We start from the raw sequence: 26,326 nt of genomic DNA on the forward strand, positions 1-26,326 counted from the left end.
ATGCCTGCTAGACAATGGGGCAACGCTAAAGGACAGTTGTATGAGAAGTTATTAATTTTAAAGGGCCCCTGACCAGGACTGGCCATTTTGGGCTGACAAGCGCAGAGCATACATTATGTGATAACAATCCTGTCTGCAAAGTATTACATTGCTACGCGCCGCGGAAAGGTCTGAAATTTCAATCTGAACGCTGTTTTACCCTTTCCTTCGTGACGACCACGCTCCAAGCTGGACGGTGACATAATCGTGCCCCTGCGTCTACACAATCGTGTCTGCAGTGTGATGCTGCTCGTGGTGACACGTGACTTCGAGAATTATTCAAGGCAACATCTGTTATCTGTGTGATCTGTTGCTTGAATTGACGAATTGAAGTTAAGAGAAATAATAAAACACACAAACGGAATGTCTACGTGCTTTTTTGTTTTACTTTGCACCAAAGCAAGAGAGATGTACTTCCGCTTCGTGTGCTTGTTCCCACGGTCGTGCTGTTACGTGTGCAGGTACCAAAACTATGCCATTTTTTAACGTGTTTCAGCGCGTGATCACACTCTGCAATCCGCTTGTTCTGCCTCAGTATTCGTGTAGCACTGAATTATACTGCTAGTCTTGTTTCCTTGTGCACAGCGCACAAAATTGTGCGCTGTGCGAATGAGACAACAGCTCGCACGCAACACGGTCGGCGGCAGTGCGTACACAGAAAAAAGAAAGCGAGGAGCAAAAAGAAAAGAAAAGAAGGCGGGGCCTGTGACACATGCATCACGCGATCCTCAAGGTCCAGTATGGGAGAATGCAGGGAAGGAATTTCGCTTGCGTAGACTAGATAGGGCGAGTGGAGAGAGCGTCTTGCATGGCAGTGGAGCCTTCCTGCTGAAATCATGGGTTCACAGCACTGAAATATTTCTATCTGGGCTATTAATGAGCCGATCTGAAAAATTGTTTTCGGCAGAACACTTGCTAGAGGACACATAACAACTTCCAGCGTATAACCAAAATTTGCTATAGGGCCTGGTGAGGGGCCCTTTAAGCATGTGTTGCAATACAATCTACGTGTTTATTTTTTATACTATGTCCAACACTAAAGGTGCTATGCTGCCAGGGGTCACTTATACCAATAAGGTACAAAAAAGTGTGCCGTGGAACCAGAAATGAAGCGAAAATTTCCATGCAAGCATGTTTGAGCAATATGCTGATTTTTTAATTAATTACTGCAGTCTTCCACAATCAAATAACATTAAAGGGGCCTCAAGACACAGATTAAGCCAGCAGCTTTTGTTCTCTGCACAATATAGGGTAGACAGTGACACACCTCAGCTTCTGTAGAAGAGCTATGAGTGAAATATATAGTGACTCACACACTTGATCACTCATGAGTGATCACAATGACAATTTTCAGCGACGAACATACAAGTTGGTCAACATTGCTGACCGCCCTGTGGTCAGTTGTGAGAGCAGCACGCATCTTATTATTTTAACATCCAACTTTTGTCAATTCAGTCCTGATGGAAAAATGCAAAGTTGTCTGCTGCTGAGAAGTTTTAACATGTTTGGGTGCCTTTTTGGACCAGAGTCCAATTGAAAGGCAGACTAAGTTAACCAACTACAGTCTACGTTCGTTACAACGGACCCGCTTACAACAGACTTTTGGAAATTTAACGGACCAACCTTAGTTTGTTCTACCTATTTTATTAGTGCAACAGAGTTCGCTTTTGACGGACTGCACTACAATGGTCCATCGGCTACAGCGGACATAAGGAGCGGCAATTTTTTTCAAAATTAGGCTTATAAAACATAGTTTTGCCGTGTCGACATGAGCTGACAACTGACTTACGAGGGTCACCCAACAACCGCGGCTCAATATTGTACACGTGAAGGAGGAAGGCAGGGCGGAAACGCGTCGTCGTCTATTGTGCGTGAGGCGGGGGGGGGGGGGGCGAGAGCAAGGGGGTTCTTCTCCGACAGCTGCTGCTTACGGCGGGTGCGACTGCTGTATCTTGAAAGCAATTTGCGATGTGAACAAGGTGCGAGCCCACACGGACTCATCTTCAAAGCGATCTGCGATGTGGACAAAGTGAGCCCAGTGCCGGTAGCTCTGTATGCACTGTGTTTTTGACGCTTAGTTTGCGTTGAAGCGAGAGACAGCTTGAAGGTCAATTCGCGCGCTGCTGCTGCACTTATTTTGCCTAATTTGCTATCGCAATCGATGCTTCGCCTTTCGAGCAAAACTGCAACTTTTTCTTTTTTTACTTTGGACGTTCATCACTCACTCTTTACAATAAAATTGTCAGAAATTTCAACGAAAGCTTCCGAAGTGAGGTGTTTCGTATATTACGGGCTTCAGATAAAACGGATGTTTTTTGTCAGATCATCAGGGTCCATTGTAACGAGAGTCGACTTATATACTGGGGATAAACTTTGCTTCTTAAAAGGACATTAATGAGAAACATAAGTTGAACTGCATCAGAAAACTAATTTCTGCAATACAAGAAAAGCCACTGGTAGCATGAGAGGAGGCTTTACAAGTCAGAAAAGACACAAAAACAACATAATGGATGGCAACGCTGCCTTGAAGTCCCCACACAAGCTCGCTGTGACGTCAAGGATTTCAACGGCGTTTGCTTGGGCATAGTTAACATACTATACATGAACCAAAGAGAACTTGGGTAGTTACAAGAACTTTTACTACAGCCTACTTTCAAATACATAACATCACACAAATGTATCGACATCGGAATTTCGGCGAGACATTTAAAAAGGCAAGTGTGGCCTTCATTCTCTTTTTTAGCAATCAACCTCTTAGCGTGAAGTTGATTAAATGAAGTTTTTATATTTATCAGTCTAAACTTACTTAATTTTCTTTTTAGTGTCCCTTTCCACAATGTGCCAAATATGAAATATAGTTTGAAATCTATGACGTAGCAGCGCTTGAGCATTGGCCACGAATTTCAAATGAAAGATTAGCATTTGTTTTCGCTTATAGTAAGGTCATTTCACACCAACTGTCCCAATCGTGGCGCTTGAGAAAAATCATTTCTATAAAAAAATTACAGAAAATTTACAGCTATATAAGCATTACTTGCACAGTATCTTGCCAAAATATATTGAACGGAAAAAAAATTTGGGCCACCCGTGAGCACCATTTGAATTTCACAAAATGATGGAAAACCAGGTGCAAAAAAGAAATTCGCCAGAAATAGACCGTTCTGCGCATTATTTCAAAATTTTTGGTCTTGCATTGTCTGAACATAGCAGCGCTTTGATTATAAAACAGTTTCACAAAATAACTTCATATTGTTTACTCCTTAGCACCAAGGTGAAAACGCGCATATTCTAGCGTTCTTGCGAAATTTTTAACAAGAAATGGTCAGGGGAGAAACCCTGCAATTACTTTTATAGGACTGCCACTAAAAGGTTCTATCTTCTAAAGTGTTACTTTCACCTATGTGATGCTCCCAGACTCCAAAATAAAAGCCTGAATTTGGCAGAAATGCTATCTTGGTCTATGTTTAGACGTTAGTAATGCTTAGACTAAGGTGGCCCATGAAAAAATACCTAAGCAGAAAAGTGGATATCATTGAGAAGAATAACAGCTTTCGTAACAGAAATTTTAAGCGAAGTAATTTTGTGTTTTCACCGAGAAAACATTTTTTGAATTTGAGTCCCACCATTGCATTACTTTGGTTCGTGCTTCCACTTCACCTGATAGCATGTTGGCGAGATATACAAACCAGGGTGGTGCATATGGTGGTCTGTGTGGTGAGGAAATAAAGCCGATATCACCAGGAGTTTGTAAGAATTTTAATCTTGAAGGTATGCTTAGTTAAGGTAGATCGACATTGCGCAATTCCATGCTACTGGAAGTACACATATGCGGCCACCTATGCGTTAAATGTTAGAGCGGGTCACAAATCACTTTCATTTTCTCATTCTACTTTTATAAAAGTATTCTGTGAAAATGGTTTCCTGACGCTTGACATCACAAAGGCCCTGTGGTTCGTGTCCCAATAAGAACTTTGCCGACTGCTGTCTACTTGGCTTGAAGTAGCAGGAAGAATAGTATAGACATTACAAAACTAGTGAAATATGCTCAATAAAGCTCCCCATCAAAAATATTCACCAAATAATTGGTATGTTTCCACTGCTTTCATGGTGATTGAACATGTTTCGTTCAAGTGATGTTTCCAGTTCATGCTCATGAAAGTGATTTGTGGGCCGCTCTACGCTTCACGCATAGGTGGCCGCATATGTATAGACGGTTTCACTCGTGCGATAACAGCAGTGAGAATGTGGCCCCAAGAAACTTCTGGTCATGGGCCTTATCAGCCTACTGCGCCAGAACACAAAGTGCATTTTTAAGTTGTTTTACTGTTTATTTTCAAGTTTCAACAGTCGATTTTTGGCGAATTTCTTTTTTGCATCTGGTTTTCCATCATTTTGCGAAATTCAAATGGCGCTCAAGGTGGCCAAAAATTTTTTTCCGTTCAACATAGTTTGGGGAAATACTGTTGAAGTAATGATTATATACCTGTAATTTTTTCGTAATTATTTGACTGACTGACTGAATAAACTTTATTGAAACCAGCAAGAGATGGTGGCTGGAGAAATTATTTTTCTCGAGCGCCACGGTTGGGACAGTTGGCATGGAATGACCCAGTAATCAACCTCTTACAATGAAATTAACTAAAATGGAGATTTCAAGAATACTTTATCAGCCTAAACTGTCTTTGTGTTTCTTTTTAGTATGTCGACTTTGTAACTGAACACGGAATTTTATTTTATTATTTTTATTATTATTATTATTTCATCTTTGCCAGATCACCTATGAATCACAGTATTCTGACCTGTATAACAAAGAGGCTTCCCACTGCAATGATGACACCAATGGCTAAGCCCAGGCTCAGCACCGTGGCCAGAAAAGGGAAGAAACCCAGGTAGACTAGATTGTCCTCTTGACCTTGGCGCATGTAATATTTCTGCAAAGATGGATGAGGAAGTAAAAGAAAGATTTCTACAAGACGGCATGGCCTAAATGACCACACAGGAAAACAAAGCATAGACTTCGAGATTTTTATCTGAATATGCCACTTGGGTTTCCCAAGACCTCAGGTTTGTTTCCCCAGACCTAAGTCCGAGCAATCTTGAACAGTAAACTCCAGCTGCTTGCCGTAAAGGTTAGTACCAACATATTTTCGCAGTAGTAGAACTTGTACAACACTTCTTCCATGTAAAAGGATGACATTTAGTGAGTGTAAAGGTCGAGAAGCACTCGGTATATGGTATTTTAATTTGACACTAAAGTTAGTCTCGAAACCTCGGGCCTAGCATCATTGATATTATCTTGACATCATGCCACAGAGCGAAATTGCTGACATCGTCTAGCAATAAAGCTACATGTGATGACGTTCACACACATAGAGAGACACATACACAAAACAACATCACCAAGAGGTCTGCGCGCATTTCTTCGGGCTATGCTCAGACGTGAAAGCCACAACCATCAAGGAATGGGTATATCATGTATCATGACGTGCCCACCTCGTGGATACCAACATTAAAAGTGGCTCATAGAAACACATATTGCAGTAAACTATTTAGGGTGCTCTGGCGCTTGCCAGTATATTTTATAGTATTTAGAGGGCTTGAACCTTCATTTATCGAAAAAAAAACAAAAGACAAGATGAAAACATTATCGTGTACCCCTTTAAAAAGACTGCAGATATATCATAAAAGCACACAGCAGGTGCTGAAGTGAGGGTTGCCAAAAATTTGGACGGAGAGAAAACATAAAAGAGCAGCTGTTTTTTTTTTTTTCCTTTCCTGCAATACTGTTTGTAACATAGGATGTAGGGAATTGCGAGGTGATTACAATTAAACCCAATAATTTTAATAAGCCCACAAGTTTACCTAATTACGGGAGATGTCTTCGTTTTAATTTTGAAACAGACTGAACATGCTCTATGAATCATGCAGTGAATAAGCATCACACTAGTTGCAGAATGGTCCTGCCAAATACGAACAGACTTAATATTTGAGAAGCTTTATATTGCTGTCAAGAGCACTGGCTTGTTGTTGTGTTCCTTTGTGTTCAAATGCAACAAGAACTTGGTGACTAGAGTGAGAAAGCAGCATGTGCTGCCGAACACCTGTACCTCTCCTCCTTGTGAGACTTCATTTCTGACATAACATCACTGCAACACACTGATAACATACTACGCAGAGCACTGAGTATAAACCATGCTAGCCACCCTAGCCATAAATGACAAATGAAGCTGACTTCAACGCAAAAAATGTGAGCACACTATGATTGCCCTCCAAAAGACTAACATTTGTATTCATTTCAAATCAGTTTTGCCTTGAAAGAAATGTCAAGCAAACATGATAAAATTGCTGGCATCATTACAGTAATTGTATATAAGCCACCCAAAAAAGCTAAGAAAAAAAAATGTGGGAGGGGGGGGGGGCATTTTGCAACAAAATCGCTAAACTTGGCAGGTATGGATGCACCTGAAATACAAGCATTGCATTCATAATTACTATTTTATATTTTTAAAACACCCTTCGTAATCCCATTTTAATTAGTTAATTCGACTGCACAGTAAATTGCAGAGAAAGAACAATATACACACTATACAGGATGTTTCAGTGAATACTTTCAAAGATCTTTAAAAGTGGCCTGTGGCAGATATCACAATTCTAGTTCATGACCTGGTCTACTCAAAGCAGCAGACAATACTTGTGCAAGAAACTGAGATGCAAAATTGACTAATTAATAAAAATCCACTAAGTGAGATTTTAACTAATTACCATATGGCCCATATTGCAATTTACTCATTCTAGCCGTGGAGTTCGCAAGGCGATCTGCCTTGCGAACTCCATGCATGCATTGGAGTTCCGATTAATTTGTTAACAAAACGTCGTTTCATGCACTGAAGCACACAGGTAACTGGAACGCCAATGCATTTATCCGCAATGTTCAGGAATTTATACGTCGAAACTGGTGCTGTCCTGAGAACTCGTTCCAAGTGGATCCGCCTTGCGAAGTTCACTGCTAGAATTTGTAAATTGCAATATGGGTCATGAGATAATTAGCTAAAAAGTTCATTAGTTGATTTTGAATTTCAATTTTTTTTTTGCGAGTAGTGTCCGCCGCTTCTAGTAGACCAGCTCATGAACTAGAATTGAGCTATCTGCCACAGGCAACCTTTAAAAAAATTTGAAAGTGTTCGCTGAAACACCCTGTATATATCATATATAATTATATAGGTAGTGACTACAGTGACGGGGCCCGGTACTTTAACATATACACTACAGTGACGGGGCCCGGCGCTTTAACCTCAGCCCTGCAGTCAACACTGTAGCGACGTCAATGGTCGCACTTCTTTCAAACATTCTATGCAAACAACTTCGAGCACTTCACGGCAGGCAGTGAACTTTATTAAGGTCCTGAGGAGCGACTCCGAAACCCCCTGAGGGGGCCGCCGCGAGCCGTTCCGACGTTGGGACGGGCAGGCCGTGCCTGACCGCCTCCTCCCACTCTTCTTCCGTGGTGAGATGACCGTGGTCCCGTAACGAGGGACACCGCCAGAGCATGTGTTCTAAAGTTCAGAATGGATCTCCGCAATCCGGACACCTGCCTCGCACGGACGCAGCGTTAGGTTGCCCCTGTGATCCACCACGGCCGCCGCGAACCGGTCGGACGAACCGTATTGGGCGACGTCGACGAACGCGACCGATCGTGGATCGTCGGCGACGGATCCGAGAAGTGCGGCCGCTCGGGCCCGGCGTGTGCCTACATTGCGTTGCGGGTGCACGCTGCGCGGGAACGGCGAGACCGTGACGGCCTCCCGCGACCACGCGTCGAGCACGCACCGCCTTTCCCTGACGGGTTAAAGTCCAGCGCATCCAGGATCCGCCTCCCCGCAGGCGAGGAAGCGAGCCTGACAACCTGGACTAACTTCTGTGACCCAACCTCATCGAAGGTGTTGTGGACCCCCAGCTGCATGAGCTTCTCGATGCTGGCGCCTATGGGTTGCCAAGCACTTCACGGACCGCGGTATTTTATTCCAGTACTGTCCACAACACCACGTGAATTTCACGATGTCAGCAACTTCCGCGCAGTAATGGAATACATTGATTGCACACATACGGATCGAACGACCGCAATGGGTACTTGTCCACGAATGTACAATCTTTTGCGTATGCACAACACCTATGATGATTATAATGAAGAAAGAAAGTTCACTCTAATGGAAGGGGAACGGTAAACACGTACAGACTGTTGCAGACAGACTGTTGCAGACAGAAAAAAGGCACGGCACATGTTCCTGCTTGTGTAGCACCAGATAATGAATATTCTACTGAATTAAGAAAAAGAAGCAGCGGGTTGCTCGCTGCTTCTTTCTTGCTTAAAAATTGCTCGCTTAGAAGACCGATAAGCATGCAGTTCGATGAAATTTGAGAAATAATGATATTGAAGCTTCCAAGACTTTAGAAGAAAAGAAAAAGAAAATTAAGACTGAATCATCGCGACGGAACATATCACAAGTCGCTGTAGGCGTCGAAGACCCTAGCTATAACGAAATTATTTTTGAACAGCTCCGATAGTGTCCATGCAACAATGGTTGCTTGCGTACTGTCAAATGCTCATATGCTGCGGCATAAAGCTCACGGCACGGTGCGAAAACGTGCTCGGAGCGAAAGCGAAACATTGCGCGAGGACATGCATGCAGACGCGAAGTCGGTCACCGCGAAACCGTGCGATCGCTGCATTGCAGCTTCATTCTGTTATGCTACATTTAGTTGCACAGACAGCTATCCCACTATAAGAACATATTTCACATAGTTTTCTCAGCGATTGCTTACGTTTCACGCAAACCGGTTCGGTGGAATCGATTGCGGCGACCGCTCGCAGTGTCCCAGCTTACTGTATGTAGTAGGCAAAGAGATAGCGTTTGTAAACCATGGTTACAGGTATGCATGGTAGGGACGCGCCTGCCACTTATAATGAACTTCTTAAACACTTCTATCTCTCGTGGCGACAATACCCTCCTCCTCACCCCAAGCTCACTAGGCCTCAGGCACTGACATTAAGACTGTTGCAGACAGAAACCTACCCCAACCTGTTCACGTTACATGCGATATATCCGGAGATATACACTGATGACGCGTGCCCTGCTTGCGGGGATAGATCAACACTTTCGCACATGCTCTGGGGATGTATCTCTATAGCAAGCCCTGACCGCAGCTCAGCTAGGAGGGAGGCGGCCCTCCGCAACCCACTCCTGGCTGAGCAACGTTGGGCTGTCCAGCAGGCCCACGATGCGGCTGGCAGGCTAGGCCTGTCGGTCCCGTCGTGGGAGCGGCCCGCGACGTGCTAATACGCGTTCTGCAGGACTGTAAAATAAAAGTTAATCAATCAATCAATCAATCAATGTAAACCATTCTGTGCTTTCTGTTTGTCCAACATGATTATGTTAAAGGTAAAATACTGCCATTTCGAGAGTACTTGCAAAATTGTTCAGGAGGGCTGCCGCGTAGTATGTTTATTTAACCTTTATTTAACGCCGACGCACGTGAGGCGCTTCCGACAGATGGCGACTCCGTAAGTCGTCCTCGCCCCCAATACCGACATCTTTATAGTGACGGCCCCGTAGGTGTAGTGTTGTTAAAGCGACGGGCCCCGTCACCGTAGTGTGGATGTTAAAGTACCGGGCCCCGTCACCGTAGTGCAGATGTTAAAGTACCGGGCCCCGTCACTGTAGTGCAGATGTTAAAGTGCCGGGCCCCGTCACTGTAGTCACTACCAATTATATATACCAGTTCTGCGTTAAATGCCAAGCAAAACTGATAAAATTGCTGGCATCATTATGGTAATTGTATACAAGCCACTCAAAAAAGTTAAGAAAAAAAGGGGGGGGGGCATTTTGCAACAAAATCACTAAACTTGGCAGGTATGGATACGCCTGAAATACCAACATTGCATTCATAATTACTATCTTATCTGTTTAAAACACCCTTTGTAATCATATTTTAATTGTTTAATTCGACTGTACAGTAAATTGCAGAAAAATAACGATATGTGCATTGGAAAAGTTTATCACGCGAAATAGAAAATCAATCTTATTGCTGCATATCAAATAATCAACAACACAAAACATCATAACACGAATAAGTTTTGAAAAGAAAACATGAAACATTTTATAATCCTAGCATTGATACTAAAACAGATTTGGCTTCCAAAGCACAGTTACCCTGAAAGTCAGTAGTTTTTTTTTTACCAAATTTTTTTTCCAGACCAGGTTGTAAGGCTTATGCTCTGAGGTAAGAAAGCACAGATAAACATTTTTTTTTCTTAATTCTAAGCAAGAAAAAATGGACCAACAATGTTGGCCATACTACAGACGATCACCGTCAGCCTATTTTATGTCCAGTGCAGAATGTAGGCCTCTCCAAGAGATCTCCAACTAGCACTCCTGTTTTGCATCAGGCAAGCAAGTCACGCAAACTCTTTTCCCCATAATCCACAAGTGACGTGCCATGCAGTTCAAATAAGTGGCTTGTACTTCTCACCCTGTGATAGGCTTTAGCCAGGCCCATGATCAACAGCACCAAGGCATGAATGCTGCCACAGACAGCAAAGAACAAAAAAAGTGTGAAGTTGGCATGGTTCCGGTGCCCACAACAAGTGTTGATCCATGGACAGTGATGGTCCATCTTAAAGACACACCTGCAATCCACACCAAAACAAACTGCTTGAAACCATGACAAAACTATGGCAACAATACAAAAAGGCTTTCAATACATTTAGCTTGTACTATCAGCAAAAATACAAACGTGAACAATTCCGATACTCCAATGCACAGTGCATGCTTGGGGCTACTACATGCTTAGAAATTGGCTACAAAGTGATCACATGTCACACTTCTATGTAATTATGCATAAAAGGCATTCTGATCAGTCATTTTCTGTTTCAAAATAACTATTCCACTACCATGCTTACAGAAATCGATGAACTTGATCGACAGTTTTTCTATGCATTGTTAAACATTTCCATTGGAATTTTTTTTTACCAACAATGCCATGCACCATATGAAATGACGACCGAACTTTAAATATTTCTCAGATCTGACAATTTTTTGCAGGTTGGGGGGAGTCTGGAAACATAAAACTACAGATGGAGGTATCTTCAAAACTAGCCTCCAGTGTTCTTAGCATTTCCTGAATGAAATGTCAAAAAATTTGCACTTTGGTTGACTCGGCAACAAACTTTAACAGAAAGCAGCAGTGAAGACACAGAAGCTTCTGTCTGGTTGTCCAATTTTGTGATCCAACATTTAGGCTGTTTTAACGACGTCTCAAACAACAGCAGATGCACATGAGTGCGCATTAATTTGGTAATTGTGTTGGACAGATTTCAAGGGCAACTTTATTTTTCCCACCGTGGGTTGCTTTTACTTATCAGGGATTCGACAGTGTACAAATTATTACGAGCAATTCTTCCCATTGTGTGGAGTTTTCGCTCAAACAAGAGCACATTTCAGACTGATCTTCCACTGAAGCTTGACTAACAGTCTAATCTTACATTTTGAACACTGCCTATGTAAATGCCTTTATTCATTACTGTACAATATTGTGCAACACTCCACATTACTGCACAGTACTGCGCAGGAACTGAACAAAGCATGTGAAGGCTTCAGTGTCAGTTGAACGCACACTAGAGCGTGCATGCTCTGCATGCTCCCTGACCTGACAACCATTGCCTCACAAGCCTAAGGAATGCAATAAAAACAAACCGGGTGCTTCCTGCAATGAGTAAAGATAAGTGCTTCCTGTACAAGAGGAACTTACAGATTTTCTTATTTGCGAAGCTACTGCTTTCCCACATAGCATGGACACCACTATGGGTAGTATTGAGAGCAACAAATTTAATTTTTTTGCATGATCTGATTTACAGAAGTTGGGAGCTAGGAGCTAGGTGCATTTTCACATATTTTAGATTTTTTCTTAATCCTCAGTACTTATACTAAAAATAGCAAATTATTACTTTCATTCATGTTCCTTGAGGTGCCCCTTTGAAGTTTCACACAAGGATTCTAACGTAATGTCTGAGTAATTATTGCTACTTCACAACCATCTAAAACATCAGTGATCAGGCTAGCATTTTATGTAGTGCGGTGAGTGCCACAACTACTAAGTCTTGAAATAAAACATTAAAACATAAATACACCAAGAATGAGCACACTTCTATCGGTAATGAAAGAGTTAAACTAATGGTACATGTGAGGCTTGAGTGTACACCATAAGAACATATTAACTAAAGCCAACTCTTCTCATCAAAATTCTTTATACCTGCCGCTGTGGCAGAGGCTGTGGTGTTGACCTGCTGAGCACGAGGTTGTGGGTTTGATTCCCTGCCACGGTTACTGTATTTTGAAGGGAGCAGAATGCAAAAAATGCTCATTTATTAGATTTAGGTGCATATTTAAGAACCCCAGGCAGTTTAAGATTAACTTGCCCTCCATTACAGTGGTGGGTGGTGGTGTTGCAGCAGGCGGGGTTAGCCTGGCATACATAGCCGGCAATTGTTCCGCCTGAGCCTCCTATGAGTGTCACAGTGTATCACCAGGTGTCGAAGAGCCCTGTGTCTCGAACGAAGGCAATCGGCAGTCGTTGCGCCCTCTTCCCGATTGCCGCAGGCCCTCTGGGGAAAATGACGTCTTCAAAGGCCCTATGCGGAATACCATTCTATGGCAGGCTGTCGACCATCGCTTTCCTTTCTGTGTCGAACTGCAGGCATACCCAAACGAAATGTTCAATGTCGGCGATCTCACCACAGAAAGCAAAAAACAAGGAAGTGCATCGTCCAGTCTTGAATAACCAAGCCCTCCCTTGATGTGTCCTGGTTTGGCCGCCTGGATCGTGTAGTGTCGTCCAAAACAGCAGAAAGTGCCATCATTACCGCGGTCTTGCAAAAACTACGCTCTTATTCCGCATGTGACGTCGTGGTGCTGACGAACTCAAAATCATCGTTACAATGATTACACCGTGGCCTACCTTGAGACAAGTTTACAAGGCAATCTCTGGCACTGATCAAAGTTCTAATGTGCAAGGGATTTACCATGCAATTTCAGTGGATTCCATCTCACGTAGGAATTGAAGGAAATGAAAAAGCTGACGCTCTTGCACACCGAGCACTGAAATGTGTCCCAAAAGTAAGAGTGCCAAAGATTTTTCTGAACTCTAAGAATGTAATCTGCAATCACTTTAGGGCAATCTAAGCCTGTATGATCCATGGAATTACTTGGGGAAGAAGTAACGCTGCTGTACCGCATTTGAACCAACTCCGTCTACACCCCTCCATTACACTGTCCCTCATAACTCTGTGTATTTTGGGGAGGTCAAACCCCGCTATTTATTTAAGCTACTTGTAATTAAAGAAGAAAGATCCTATTAGAGAGCAAAGATGGCTTAGATCACCACTAACATGACTGGCTTTGTCTAGTGTTTGCAACTGTAAGCTTGCAAAGAATCTAATGAGTAACAACTGAAACTTGTTATGCACAGGCTACTCCAAACCATCAGCAGCTTTTTTGTACAGTAATCAGATTTTTCACAATATAAAAAAAAAGGGGGGGGGGGCTATAGCAGTTGAAGTGTGGCAAAGCTACAGTGAAACAAGCAAAATCACTGGCTATATTTCTTTCAACAATACATTTAAATAAGGTACACTGCACTAATATATGTAAGCTCTTTCAGATGTGCATTTTGTGATGATAATAGGCACAGTATTATTTTAGCTTAAAACCAGCTTACATAAAAGTTTTGACACAAAGGAATGCAATGCAGAATGTACTTTGTCTTAACAAAAATGGAACATGCAACTATTACAAAGAACACTAGCCTAGCAAGAATTAGCATAAGATGGGAGCAACTGCCTAAAATAAGGCAACTCATGCAATGAAAACTTTAACTAGTTTTGCACTAAATGGAAAACTAAAGTATGGTATTGCTTCTGTTTAGGTGAAGAAAGAAAAATGGGAACATCAATGACACATGAAGTGCTGTAAACTAAGCTCTAGATGCTTAATGTTTTGCTCATATATTTCTCCTCACTGTCAGCTTACTCAAGACTGGAGTGGAAACCTAGCAGAAAGAATGTAGTTTCATCACAGTAATGTTTCCTCACAGGACCCCTTCAAAGGGTACCAAACCCCCTCTAATAATTCTAAAATCCATCACGTGGTCATCTCCAGTACCTTGTTTACACATTTTGATGCCAACAAGGACCCGCACCTGACGTCACCTGGATAAAAGCTGCCAAACGGTCCATCTACAGGCACATCAGTTCCGTTCCATCTGTTAGCCTGCCTTTTCCATGCAGTCACACGTCTCCCGTCTTCCTCATCTCACTTACTTGTCATGTGGAAAGTGATTTCACCTCACGTAGAGGTGAAATCACGTGTGCAATGGCAACAGCATGTATCCAAAAGGCAGTGGAGTTCTGATAAGCAGAAGTTCGTGTTTTCAAACAAGAAAAAAGTGTCAATGTGACTTTCGCTGCTGATTTTGTGTCTACGTCTCACAGAGAAGTATGTGGCAAGGAGAAGCGAGCACCTGTGGGGGGGGGGGGGGTAGCAAAGGCAAGAGAGAAATTGCTCCCTCACCTACAAGCACAAAAGTGGTACGGGGGCCAATAAGGCCTTGTACATTTCTTGGCTCAAAAGACAGCATAAAAACAGCACATACGCATGCCATGCCTCTTTAACTGTTACTGGCTAATTTCCTGTTTGATATAGCAGTTTCATAGACAGATATTAATGGCTGCTTTTGCAACTATTTCAGTATGCAGGTGCAATTACATGAGTAGCCAAACAAGCCAGTTTTGCCAATTCTATTTTAAGCTAATAGAAGACATCAAAGATAACGTAAACAGGCTGTGTACAGAGCACTTTGCCACGGAGGAGATTACATCCTACTAAATTTGTCAGCATTTGAGACGCTATTTTTTGCCAGAAGCACCATTTACCACAAAGAACCACTTACGCTAAATTCTGAACATTCTCAATTCTTGTGAATAGCACTTCAGGACTAAGCTATATACCCAGTCACACAATGTGTCAACTTCCAATAGGACTGTTAGTGTGTGCCGTTGCACAGCTCTTGTTGCAGCTTTGCCATGATACTTTCCATCAAAGTGATGCAGCATGCAAGGTGTGCAGTCTTATGATAGTTTCTATTCCTACTTAAACAAAAAAATAGAAGCTTTTATATATTTTTTTATGTGGCCACCGTGTATATTAACATAATTATCAACTTGCCGTAAAATTCAAAAATTACATTCGTTACTAAAAGTTTGCCAACCCATAACGTGGAGCACAATATCTACTTTGATAACTACCTGAAACATCCCTCCATTTTCGCACCATATTTTGATGCCCAATAAATTGTGTTATGTTGGGCGACTGTGAAAGCTAGGGACACCAAGGCCACTAAGATTAGGAATCCTCATCCTCGTGCAATATGTGCCAATGTAGGGATACAGCAATGACGCAAGGACTAAGTGAAAACTTGGATGAAATACTGAACCTGAGCTTAGATTCATGAAACTTTACTCATGTAAGTGCACCTTGTCACTGGCTGGCTCATGTTCACTGGCCAATATGATAGCAACTTAGGCAATAATGAGACAATAGGCACTGTTCTGACAAATTGCGAACAAAGAATTTTAGACACCTAGGTCCCGATCTTAGTCACAGCAGAACTGTACAGGCTGTACTTATTCTTTGCCATTCTAAATTTATATAAAATAGATTTATTGCAGAAACATGAGTCAAGTTACCACAGTACACAATCAGCACTCAGCTAAATGCTATCAATGCACTTGTCTACTGTGCGAACAACAGCACACAGTTCCATTGAGCTTCCAGGTATTTTACACAGTTTCCTGTGCTGCATCTGTCTTTTTTTTTTAGATATCACTAATATGTTCATGCTAGCAATGTGAAAGGCTGTGCTTGCAGCCTTTACAATTTGATGTATTTCAGTGTTTAATAGAAGCATTCATATTTTTTTTTAAATTGTCATAGTAAGATTACTTCCTTAGCTATACAACTAATTCTATCCGATAAAGACTACACAACAAGGAATTCTGCTCTTCTCCAAATTCTGAAGTTTCGGCAGCATTGTGACCATCTCGACATCAGCCATGCTGGACTTCCACTACGCCACTTACAGCTATGGGTACAGTGGCAGCAGTCTGGCAGGCAAGACTGTGAGGCGATCACAATGTGCCGTGGCTAGTTACAAGGCAAAAGCACGCAAATTTGCATGCTAGCATTAATCAGATTACAGTAGCGGTTGCAGTTCCTCTCCCTATCGAAAAATGTCTTGCCCAATTAAGGAAGCAGATTATCAATGATGCAACATGCAGCAAGTCACCTTGTTTACATGCATATGTTGTTCAGAAGTTCATCATCAAGCACACGATGACGAATGTGGAGTTGGAAAGTGAGCAAAATACCAGGAAGTTAGGGTCAATACAATATTGCTTGAACTGCAGTGCAGTGTTAAAATTTACTTGAGTACTTCAGTACTGACAGTAAAATTAACAGCACAGCTGGTGCCCTGGTAAACTTCATTCCCTCTCTAGTTAAAGTAGGACAAAATTAAATAAGGAGCGCCCACACCTCTTAGGTGTACTGGCCCTGTGTTCCTGCAGGATGTCTGCTGCAGAACTGCCAATCTTAACATTCATAAAATGCTAGTTGGAGTCTGAACAAATATGAAAATTTTTGAAAAATACTTAAGAGGAAGCTTTAGCTCGGGCCCAACTCCGACGCGGCCTATTCAAATACATGCAAAAACGCAAAAACGTTTTTCTGAGATAACCCCTGGACCGATTTTAATGAAATTTGTTGCATTTGAGAGAAAAAGTTAAATTCTAGTGACTGTTGGAAGTGGAATTTTGATTTAGGGTTTGAATTTTGTTAAAAGGATTTTCAAAAATTCAGACGTTTGAAAAAAATAGAAGCACGAAGTTTACAAACTAATAGCTCTGCATCAAGAACAGATATCGCGATTCTGTAAACGGCATCCATTAGACCATTCAAAGCGGACAAATTTGTTATGTCAGTTTACATCTTACGTGAATTTGTTACGTTGTTTACGAGGGTTCTGCAAAAGTTGTAATTACACATTTCCCCATTTTTTGGGGTTCATGTGTAACATCAATTTTGTCCGCTTTAGATGTGCTATCAGGTACAATTCACAGAATTGCGATATCATTTTTTCTTGCTGAGTTACGGAGTTGTAAACTTGATAGTTTCGTTTTCTGAAAATTTGCGATTTTTGCCAAATTTTTATAAAGAATTGACGACCTAAATCGAAAATTCAAAACCAACAGTCACTAGATTTTAAGTTTTTCTTTTAAATGCAGCAAACCCCGTCAAATTTGGTGCAGTGGTTGCCTAGAAAAACGAATTCTCCTTTTACATGTATTTAGATAGGAGCACCCGAGCTAAAGCTTCCTCTTAAAATTGTTTTATTATGCGAGATGTTGCTTGTTTATGAGGAAAATGACAAATTTTCTTCTGTAGGGATGCTGTGAACAGTTGCACTAGTCCACAGAATGACCTGTACCACAGAGATACAAAAATATCCACAAAATTTATTCACAAAATACTCATGCAATGAGGCTGGAATTTTAGTTGCCGTTATACAGGGTTTCTATGGGGTGAGTGGCAGTGCTGCAGATGCACTGGAATAATGATGCAGATCCATAAATCGGTCTCTGAAAAATCGGTTGGTGACTGCATCTTCTAAAATGAGTATTACCCTAAATTAGAATTGAAGATTGTAAAATTATTGGTGTCATAATGGCTATCATAAAGAACCTTTAAAAATGTGGCCTTTTACGATAAAATCCTAAAGTTGGCAGGTTAAAAAAAAAAATTATGGGGTTTTACGTGCCAAAACCACTTTCTGATTATGAGGCACGCCGTAGTGGGGGACTCCGGAAATTTCGACCACCTGGGGTTCTTTAACGGGCACCTAAATCTAGGTACACGGGTGTTTTCGCATTTCGCCCCCATCGAAATGCGGCCGCCGTGGCCGGGATTCGATCCCGCGACCTCGTGCTCAGCAGCCCAACACCATAGCCACTGAGCAACCACGGCGGGTATAGTTGGCAGGTATGCAGCGGGGTATGAAGTGAGTATTGCAAAATATTGCAAGCTGTTTCAGTGGAATGTGTACCCACTTTTCTCACACAAGTGTACGAAATGCTGAAGCTAGAACAACCTCAGCACTATATAGCTGCTTTGTATACAAATGAACTTTAAAGTAGATCTAACATATACTGTGCATGAATAACACAATTTTTTTTTTCTAGAATTTTATCAGCCTTGTCATAACTTGTCATAAGAGTTGTCATAAACAGCATGCTGGTACTGCACCCTCAGAACTTTGAGGGCTCTGGCAAACCAAAAGCTGAAAGACGCACAAAGAATCTTATTGTCTCTTTAAAGAAGCCATGGCATCAAATTTTTGAGCTTGAATTATACATTTCATGTTAAACTGTACAGGTACCACAGCAAGCTGGTAAATTTTGAGCACATTTAGTGAGGTAGAAAACGTTTATTAAACATTTTTTACATCACACTTGAACGGTACAGATGTCTGGCAACACAGACAAATGATGAAATGAAGTGCATTCTGCAAGGTAAATGTATCCAGTTTCGTTTGCACGAGTATTCTCGGTGGCCAGCCTAAGATAGTTCCTGCAAGCATTCCCTGGTTTATGCTATTTTTATCGCACCAGTGAAAGAATTGCAGGCACAATGCAAGAGCGACGACATATGTGCCACTGGGCCAGAGTGGGCAAAGCATGGAGAGTTTTATGTCATTCTTCAAGTTTCCAAAAGAGTCCTTGAAACTTAAGGTGTGGGAGCTGTACATGAGACGAAAGGAGTGGAAGGCTTCACAATCCTCAATTTTGTGCTCCAAATACTTCATGGCAGAAACCTATACATACAACCGTTGCCTTCCGAATTTGGCTTCTGCTGGAGCACCCGCACAATGGCGGGTATGCACCTTCTTTGCACAGTGTGCACATGGTTTCGGATGACACGATGCCATGGTGGCCCCACACTTTCTTATGTCACACAAGCCATGCTAAAATGGCGGTTACCACCAGTGGGAAGGGCTTAAAGGCTGCATCGAGAGGCCAGTTCTTGTGTGGATAACCATATTAGCTCCTTTACTCTGTGTTACAATTATAAACTGAGAATAGTTGAACGACCATGTCATGACTCAAGTCATAATTCTGGCATCAAAGGGTGGGGTTCAGGCATTCCCTCTGCCAGGTGGGCCCATCTGTAATGAATTTTAACTATTATCTATGCTAGGCTCTGCTCACTACTACTGCATATGGGCAGATACCAGCAATCCACAGCTTGCAAAAAAAAAAAAATGATTACAGCTTACTAGTTATTGTCTCGGTGGCAATAAGCAGAATATGAAATCATTTTTGTTTAATAGATGCTCTAAATTACCACATGACAGTAACTTGTATTTTTTTTTTATGTCTTAACAAATGCAGGTGCACTCTCCAATAGAATGCTAAAGACTCCCAGTTGTGAAACTAGTGTACTGAAAATACCAACCTTTCACATTTGCGGCAGTGGTGTGACCGCGGTGTCTTAAATCCATCACAGTTTGCACAGTATTGCAGGAACTGCTCGTCATCTGGCTGGTCCTGCAAGTGAAAGTGAAAAACTAGAACATTTTATTGTGCAGACCCCATGTGTAGGTGCACAGAGCATGTTTATTATAACAGATCCATGCACATATATGAGGCAGCAAGTGGGGCAGATACAGGAAGGTAAATCAACAACACTGGCCATTAAACTAGCCAATCCCCACTTCATACCTCCTGCACTTACTGTGCTCTACCTACATGCATTTTTCGCTGACATGGTTTTACATTTGCAATGACGTGAGCCTAATAAATGACATGGTATCTGAAGACGATGAGCAAAACGTGAACAAGGTGAATGCAGGAGCCAACGTTTCGACAAGTCCACTGGTCGAAACGTTGGCTCCTGCACTTACCTTGTTCACGTTTTGCTCATCGTCTTGAATTTCAATCTCCCGCATTCCCCGTCTTTTTCATGGTATCTGAAGGTATTATTATACATGAAGCTATAGCTCAACGTTGCCTCCGGGCGACGTACTACCGGTGCACACTGTCCAACACATTTTTCGACGAGTGGAAATGCAATAAGGTCAAAAAGCAAAATTTAAAATTTTATGAAAAGGCCACAAAAAAGTATAATAGTAACGTAAAGTACCGTGAGGTGCACGTAACATTCGCGTACCGCTCCCTCTCGGTTTACGGCTGTGTACGTGCACCTGTGATCACCAGCGAACTATTTAGAGCACCTTTGTCAAGTGATACGCCGATTGTGGCACTGCTCAGCAAAGAGTCCTCAAACGCGGACCAGACTTCGCGCACCGATGCATCAACTGAAACTAAACGGGCCGAGGTGAGGCTCGGTACTCACCGGCCTCCACTTCAGAGGGACGAAGCCCGGTCCCATAGCGACGGCCATGAAGAAATTGTACAGGAGGACTCCAACCCAACCGATGAATATCGCGTGGTTGACGGTACCTAACGTTGAACCATAAGGCGAGAGCCACATAGATGTCACGTACAGGCTGGTCAGAAAAATGAATTTGATGATGAAAAGCGCCGTCAGTGGGCCCCAATGCAGCAGCCGGTGGCAGAATTGAGCCAGAATGTCCAGCACACCCGGCTGTGGCTCCATGCCGGTGACTTGTGAAGGATCCAGCTTGAATGCAGCACTCGAAGCCGGGCCGTGGAGAAACACAGACGCTCAGTGACCGCAAGGCTACATGCAGCCGGAGCTCAAGCCGTGTCCCTTGGGTCCATTACCTTTCACTGGCTTCGGCGTGCTTGCAGGTCTGCTCGGCACCCTGCATAGCCCAATTTTGTTTAGCGTTTCGGCATGAAAACTTTACCAATTGCCTCCCCCCAAGCGCCGGATAGCGCAGCCGCTGCAAGGGGTTCTTCTACGGTTGGACAGGTGGTTCGACAAAAAATTGCGATTACAGCGACGTCTGGATGACAAACCCGAAGCCGATCTGCGTTGTTTTCTGCATTGGCCGTTTCTGTCGCGGCGATCGGTCTTGGTAGTAAACAAACAAACACCACGCGCACGAGCAGTGAAGTACTACCGAAGCCCCACAGGTTGTGGCAGCAGTGTAAAACTTGGGGCACGCTGATCGAAACAATTGTTCCTACGAGCTCACCATCAGTAAAAATGCAGCTCTAATGTGCGACAGCGGTGCTCATAAAGAGCGCGTAGATGGTGACATTGTCGTCTGTCATACCGCCGGAGTGACTGTCTTGTGTAAGTTTGTCATTTTCTTTTCCGTATATATGGTAACATACTTTTATGTTTGCCAACCTTTATAGAAACAGAAGAAAAAGGCAACGTTGAACGAGGCTAGTTACCTCGCATTGAGAATAAGCTCGTTGGCTGCCTTTCAACGCTATTGCTTACCATGTCAAAGTAATATAAGCGCCTTGTCGTGTGTATTGATTAAAGCGCTCTTTTTTTCTTTCAGGTAAACGAATCGATGGCTTCTCATGGTAGGATAGTACTGAGTTACCATGACACGCTTCTCCGCGAGTCAGACATGGAGTTACTGGACGAACCGCACTGGGTGAACGACAACATCATCTGGTTCTGGATGCAGTACCTTGAAAACGAACTCTATGCATCGCGCTGTGATACCCTCGCCTTCGTAGGACCCGACGTTGTACAACTTGTCAAGCTGGGTGCTGCGCTCAACGTTGATCAGGTGCTCAAGTCGCTGGAACTGAAACAAAAAGAGTTGATATTGTTGCCAGTCAACGACTGTCAAGATTTCGACCTGCCTGGCGGTTGTCACTGGAGCCTTCTCGTTTATAATCAAACCAGAAAGATATTCGAGCACTATGACTCGACCAAGGGACACAACCACTCCCACGCTAAGTCAATTGCTCGAGCTTTAGCCCCTCTTCTATCGCTACGGGAAGTTCGAGTTGTCGAGTCCGACTGCCTGCAGCAACATAATTCTTTCGACTGCGGTCTTTACGTTATGTACAACCTACAACAAGTTTGCGCCGAGCATATTGTGCTTCCGGAAGCTGACGGTAGTCGTAGAACTTTGCTCACAAGTTGGATGCAACAAAATAGAAAGACACTGAAAGAACTAATCGTGAAGCTGAGTGAACCTTGCGCGTAATAAAGTAGCTTCCAGTGGTGTGGATATTTATTTGTTTTAGGGAATGCCTTCGTCGAGCTAGAATGGATAAAGGTCAACGTAACAACCCGTGCCACACGGGCACACAAAATGGCATTCAGTAGTTAAGGCTTTAAGTTCCTGAATCACATCTTTTTCGGCGTACGTGCCACATGTACAATTTTAATGACACTTGTCCCGATTGTTTCGATTAGTCTTCCGAAGCAAGCAATTTTCAGGCGATAATAAAAAGGCAAAGATCCATATACAAGCTTGACCTCCCTTCAAGGCCAGCGAAATGTAGAATTAAGCACAGTATGGTGCAGCTAGCTTTAGTCAAAGCTTGTTTGGCAATGGAGGAAGGCATGTGTTTATCGCTGTTTTGTATGTTTGTTGCTAAAATTTAACGCGACTCCGCTTGCTCCAGCATCTCGTTAGTTTTTTTTTTATGTAAAACTTCATGCGCTTGTTTATGGGGCTCTTGCATTGCCCAGGGGGCGCTGCGAAAAAAGGTGCTAAAAAGCGCCCTCTGCGCAAAAATGGGTCGTACCAAGCTCGGTCGTCTGCTTCGGAAAGCACGTTTACAATATGGACCCGCCACTTTCGGTTGTGTTGTTTCACGGCCTGCAGCGAATATCGGGCGCCGAAGATTTTTTCAGGGATGGTAGGCTGCGTAAAGGCAAGAAATTATGCAGTGCCGAATACGTGTACGCCGTTGAAGAATTAGGCGGCGAAGTTTTAGCACCTTGTCAATCGCAAGTGAAGCGAGTCGCGTACGAAGTGGAACTTCAGGTAAGGTTTGCACGCTAGCTGCTAGATTCAGGCGCACAAACGCGAGGAAATGCTTGCTATAAATGAATCCACAGCAACGATAAGCAGACATCATGTATACGGAACTGCTCGAGCACACGACGGTACACGCCGCGATGTACGAACTGCTCCGGCGCACGATCGTACGCGCCGCGACGGCAGCGGTCTTTCGACATGCCGCGAAACGGCGGGCGTCCTGCAATCTTTGTTGACTACATGCCGCTAAACAAGTAGTTATGTCTGCGTTGTAGTAGCGGCCATCTGTCCCTTTTAGTAACTGGTGATAACTGATATGCAATGCAAATGAGCTCGCACGTACGTGCGAATCGCGCTGCACCGCGAGCTCGTGCACTGCTCGCTTGATGTAGCTTTTCATGACAGCGCTCGAACATCGATGTGCTGCAATCAATACTGCCTTGCTGCGCTGCCTCAACGTGCTGGCTTGAGATCAAGGATGAGCGCATTTATCTCTCTTAACCTGTGCTGCTCGTAGTGGAGTAGTGAATTGTCATCGAATGAGCCCGACCATTTGTGCTCATTTGCACACACCTGGTCACTTCATCACTTCGCATCGGTCGAATTGTTAATTGTCGCTGTGGCCGGGTCTCGAATCGTGAATTACCAGCCATGCCTGCTGCTATGTCGGTCTGCCGTCGGGACTGTAGGTGCGAAACACTGAACTTTAGAACGAAGATAATCAAGCAAGCTTCAAGACAGGCGAAGCAGTCAGCATGGCGCGAAGTTTCGCTTACTCAGCGCGACGAACTGCAGCTATGCAGCGCGCCCGACGCTCCGCTTCGTGAGGCCTTGAAGGAAAACGGTAGAATCTGATGTTGGGATGCAGGCCTTCTTGTTCATGGCAGCCCACGACGCAGAAGTAATGACGGTGACGCCTTTTCGAGGCTGGGCTAGGTCTCTCCTGATCGGCGTCACCGATTCCTTCTGCTCCTGGCATTACGTCGCACGGCACACGGAGAGTCCGTTTAAATTAAACTATAGGCTGCGGCGAACTCGCAGCGTGGTCTGCGTGGTCTGTGAGAAGTGACGAGCCTTTTCGCACTCGCAACAGGGCAGAAAAAAGTGCGAATCGACGCAAAACTCGGCCTAGAAACGTGCTTCGCCACAGCCAGGGCTCAATACGACCCAAGCTGGTACGACCCAGATGTCGTTTCCCGCGCCGCCACCAGGCACCGCTACTATACCTCAAACTCCAGCGCAAGACCCCCATGTGTGCTGCACGGCTCAAACAGCTGAAAATTTTGTTTCCAGCTAAGTAGGATGTCGTTTCAAACAATTTAGGTAAACAGCACTGAACAAGCTACGACTGCCATGTCATCGAGGGTACGCATTCAGTTAATGGGCGCGTTAAGTTAGCGCGCTCCGAACTCCAAACGAGTGCGCTCGAGTGCGACGCCTTCGGAGCTAACCTGGCTTAACGGCCATTTTCGTCGACTGTTTCTCGTGGTTTCTCGGGTGCACGAACGCGCCGTCTGGCGAATGTTATGTTGCTTCCGCATCCGCTATCGCACTTCGCGCGCTTTTCGAAAACGGCCCCGCCGACAGTATTCCTGCAGTTCTTGTTAGACGATGAAGAGGTTGAAGAACTTGACGCACGGCAACGGAGGCAGCGGCTTACGTATGCGATGCAAGCTCAAAGCGCGCCAACACGTGCCCGATCTCGCCTGAGAGCAGACGCACGGCATGGCCCGGCTGCGCGAGAAACGAGTTGGCAAGGAGAACAGACTTGCATCAGTGAAAAGAGTAGACAACACGTCATTTTTCCGGAAGCCGTAGCAGGCGCGCGCTCTCGCGCACCATTTCCAGGATGGGGCGCGTAGAGCGCGCTTCTTTATTCTATGAACCCGCCGTGGTTGCTCAGTGGCTATGGTTTTGGGCTGCTGAGCACGAGGTCGCGGGATCGAATCCCGTGCTCGGCGACAGCATTTCGATTGGGGCGAAATGCGGAAACACCCGTGTACTTAGATTTAGGTGCACGTTAAAGAACCCCAGGTGGTCGATACTTCCGGGGTCCCCCACTACGGCGTGCCTCATAATCAGAAAGTGGTTTTGGCACGTAAAACCCCATAATTTTTTTTTTTATATGAGCGTGCTCCGTAATCACGCACCGGAAGTCGCTTTTTGCCGTTAAGCTTAAAAGGGCGCACTCTGCTGGCTAGGGCGCGCTCGAGCGCCTTAACTTAACGCGCCAAATGCCTACCTCAGAAAATGTCTGCCGCGTGCATAGAGTTTCCTACAAAAATTATTGTAGGAAACTCTATGGCCGCGTGAGCTGAGCTGGTTCCGGCCTCTTTCCTCCTCTCCACCAGGTTCGGCTGCAAACGCTAGTTGCAGCGGCTGCTCCAAACTTGAAGGAGTGTTCTGTGCTTGAATCACGTTTCCCTGTCTCCGAGGTTACAGCATAGAATAAAGATGCGTCTGTTGCAGCATTTGGTTGCAGTCCTGGAGGCAGCACCCGCGCTCTCTCGTCAAGCCATTGGTAGAGCGCACGCCAGCCAAGTGATCGCCACTGTCGTCAATTCCTCCGCAACAAGAAGTAGGGTCGGCAGCGAGCGCCGTCACTCCGTGATTAACTACAAGAAACTATAGGACGCGGCAAGCGTAAAGGTCGAAAAGTTATACTGGGTCCTGAGTATTTGGCTGCGCGCATAAAGTTTCTCACTATATTACATATGTGTTATAGTGAAAAACTATAGCTGCGCGTTTTCAAAAAAAAAGAGAAAAAAAGATTTTGCGTGCACCGCTGCACTGTTCTTGCTCAAAATTTTCAGAACGGTCGTATTTTGGCGTCGACTTCGTTTAGTGTTACACTTGGCACAGTTAATTACTTGGTTTCTAAGAAAGAAGTGCTAATTAGCCTGCGCTTATGGGGATGCGAGCTGCTGCTGCGACGGCGCAAGCATAAACCTGTTTCGCCACCTGTTGTCATCTGCAGAAAGCAGCATTTCAGGGAGGGCTGCCGCGTATTGCCCGCTCCTAACCCTCCCTGAAACGCTGCTATCTGCAGATGTCGGCAGGTGACAAAACAACTATGTGCCAGGGCCGGTTTTTCAGACGCCATTTTTCCCATAGACGAAAGTTTCTCATTTTTGTCTTAAAAAAGAGTCGACTAATCGCCTACATCCGTGGTGCGGCGCTGGCATCGCGCGCAGGCGCAGTGAACGCTTTCTGCGAATGTCTCGCGAAGTCTCGC

The 26,326-nt window shown here is 44.0% G+C and overlaps 2 protein-coding genes across 4 annotated transcripts in view; one reads left to right on the top strand and one right to left on the bottom strand.

Moving 5' to 3' along the window:
• LOC135915078 (palmitoyltransferase ZDHHC6-like) overlaps positions 1-21,105 on the bottom strand; it is a 56,576-nt gene extending 35,471 nt beyond the window's left edge. For 2 of the 3 annotated variants that reach the window (XR_010568503.2, XM_065448059.2), the window contains exons 1-4: positions 20,559-21,101; positions 19,659-19,750; positions 10,567-10,723; positions 4,839-4,970 (exon numbers count right to left, since the gene is read on the bottom strand). Coding sequence is in view for 2 of the 3 variants with exons in the window: in XM_065448059.2 (XP_065304131.1) it covers positions 4,839-4,970; positions 10,567-10,723; positions 19,659-19,750; positions 20,559-20,822 (645 nt within the window). In the remaining variant the exon portion in view is untranslated. Of the gene's footprint in view, positions 1-4,838; positions 4,971-10,566; positions 10,724-19,658; positions 19,751-20,558 lie in introns of all 3 variants that reach the window. The other variant, XM_065448060.2, reaches the window with a different exon arrangement.
• A 116-nt stretch (positions 21,106-21,221) lies between these two features.
• Positions 21,222-22,364, top strand: LOC135915080 (sentrin-specific protease 8-like). The gene is made up of 2 exons (XM_065448061.1): positions 21,222-21,428; positions 21,646-22,364. Exon 2 carries the CDS (start codon positions 21,658-21,660, stop codon positions 22,306-22,308), a length of 651 nt encoding a protein of 216 aa, XP_065304133.1. The 5' UTR covers positions 21,222-21,428; positions 21,646-21,657; the 3' UTR covers positions 22,309-22,364.
• Positions 22,365-26,326: the final 3,962 nt, after the last annotated feature.

This window comes from Dermacentor albipictus, chromosome 1 (genome assembly GCF_038994185.2).
Source record: "Dermacentor albipictus isolate Rhodes 1998 colony chromosome 1, USDA_Dalb.pri_finalv2, whole genome shotgun sequence".
Taxonomy (NCBI): Eukaryota; Metazoa; Arthropoda; class Arachnida; order Ixodida; family Ixodidae; genus Dermacentor; species Dermacentor albipictus.

Bases quoted from the DNA above. Each gene is read 5' to 3' on its own strand.
- LOC135915080 (XM_065448061.1), top strand. From the start codon at position 21,658: ATGGCTTCTCATGGTAGGATAGTACTGAGTTACCATGACACGCTTCTC.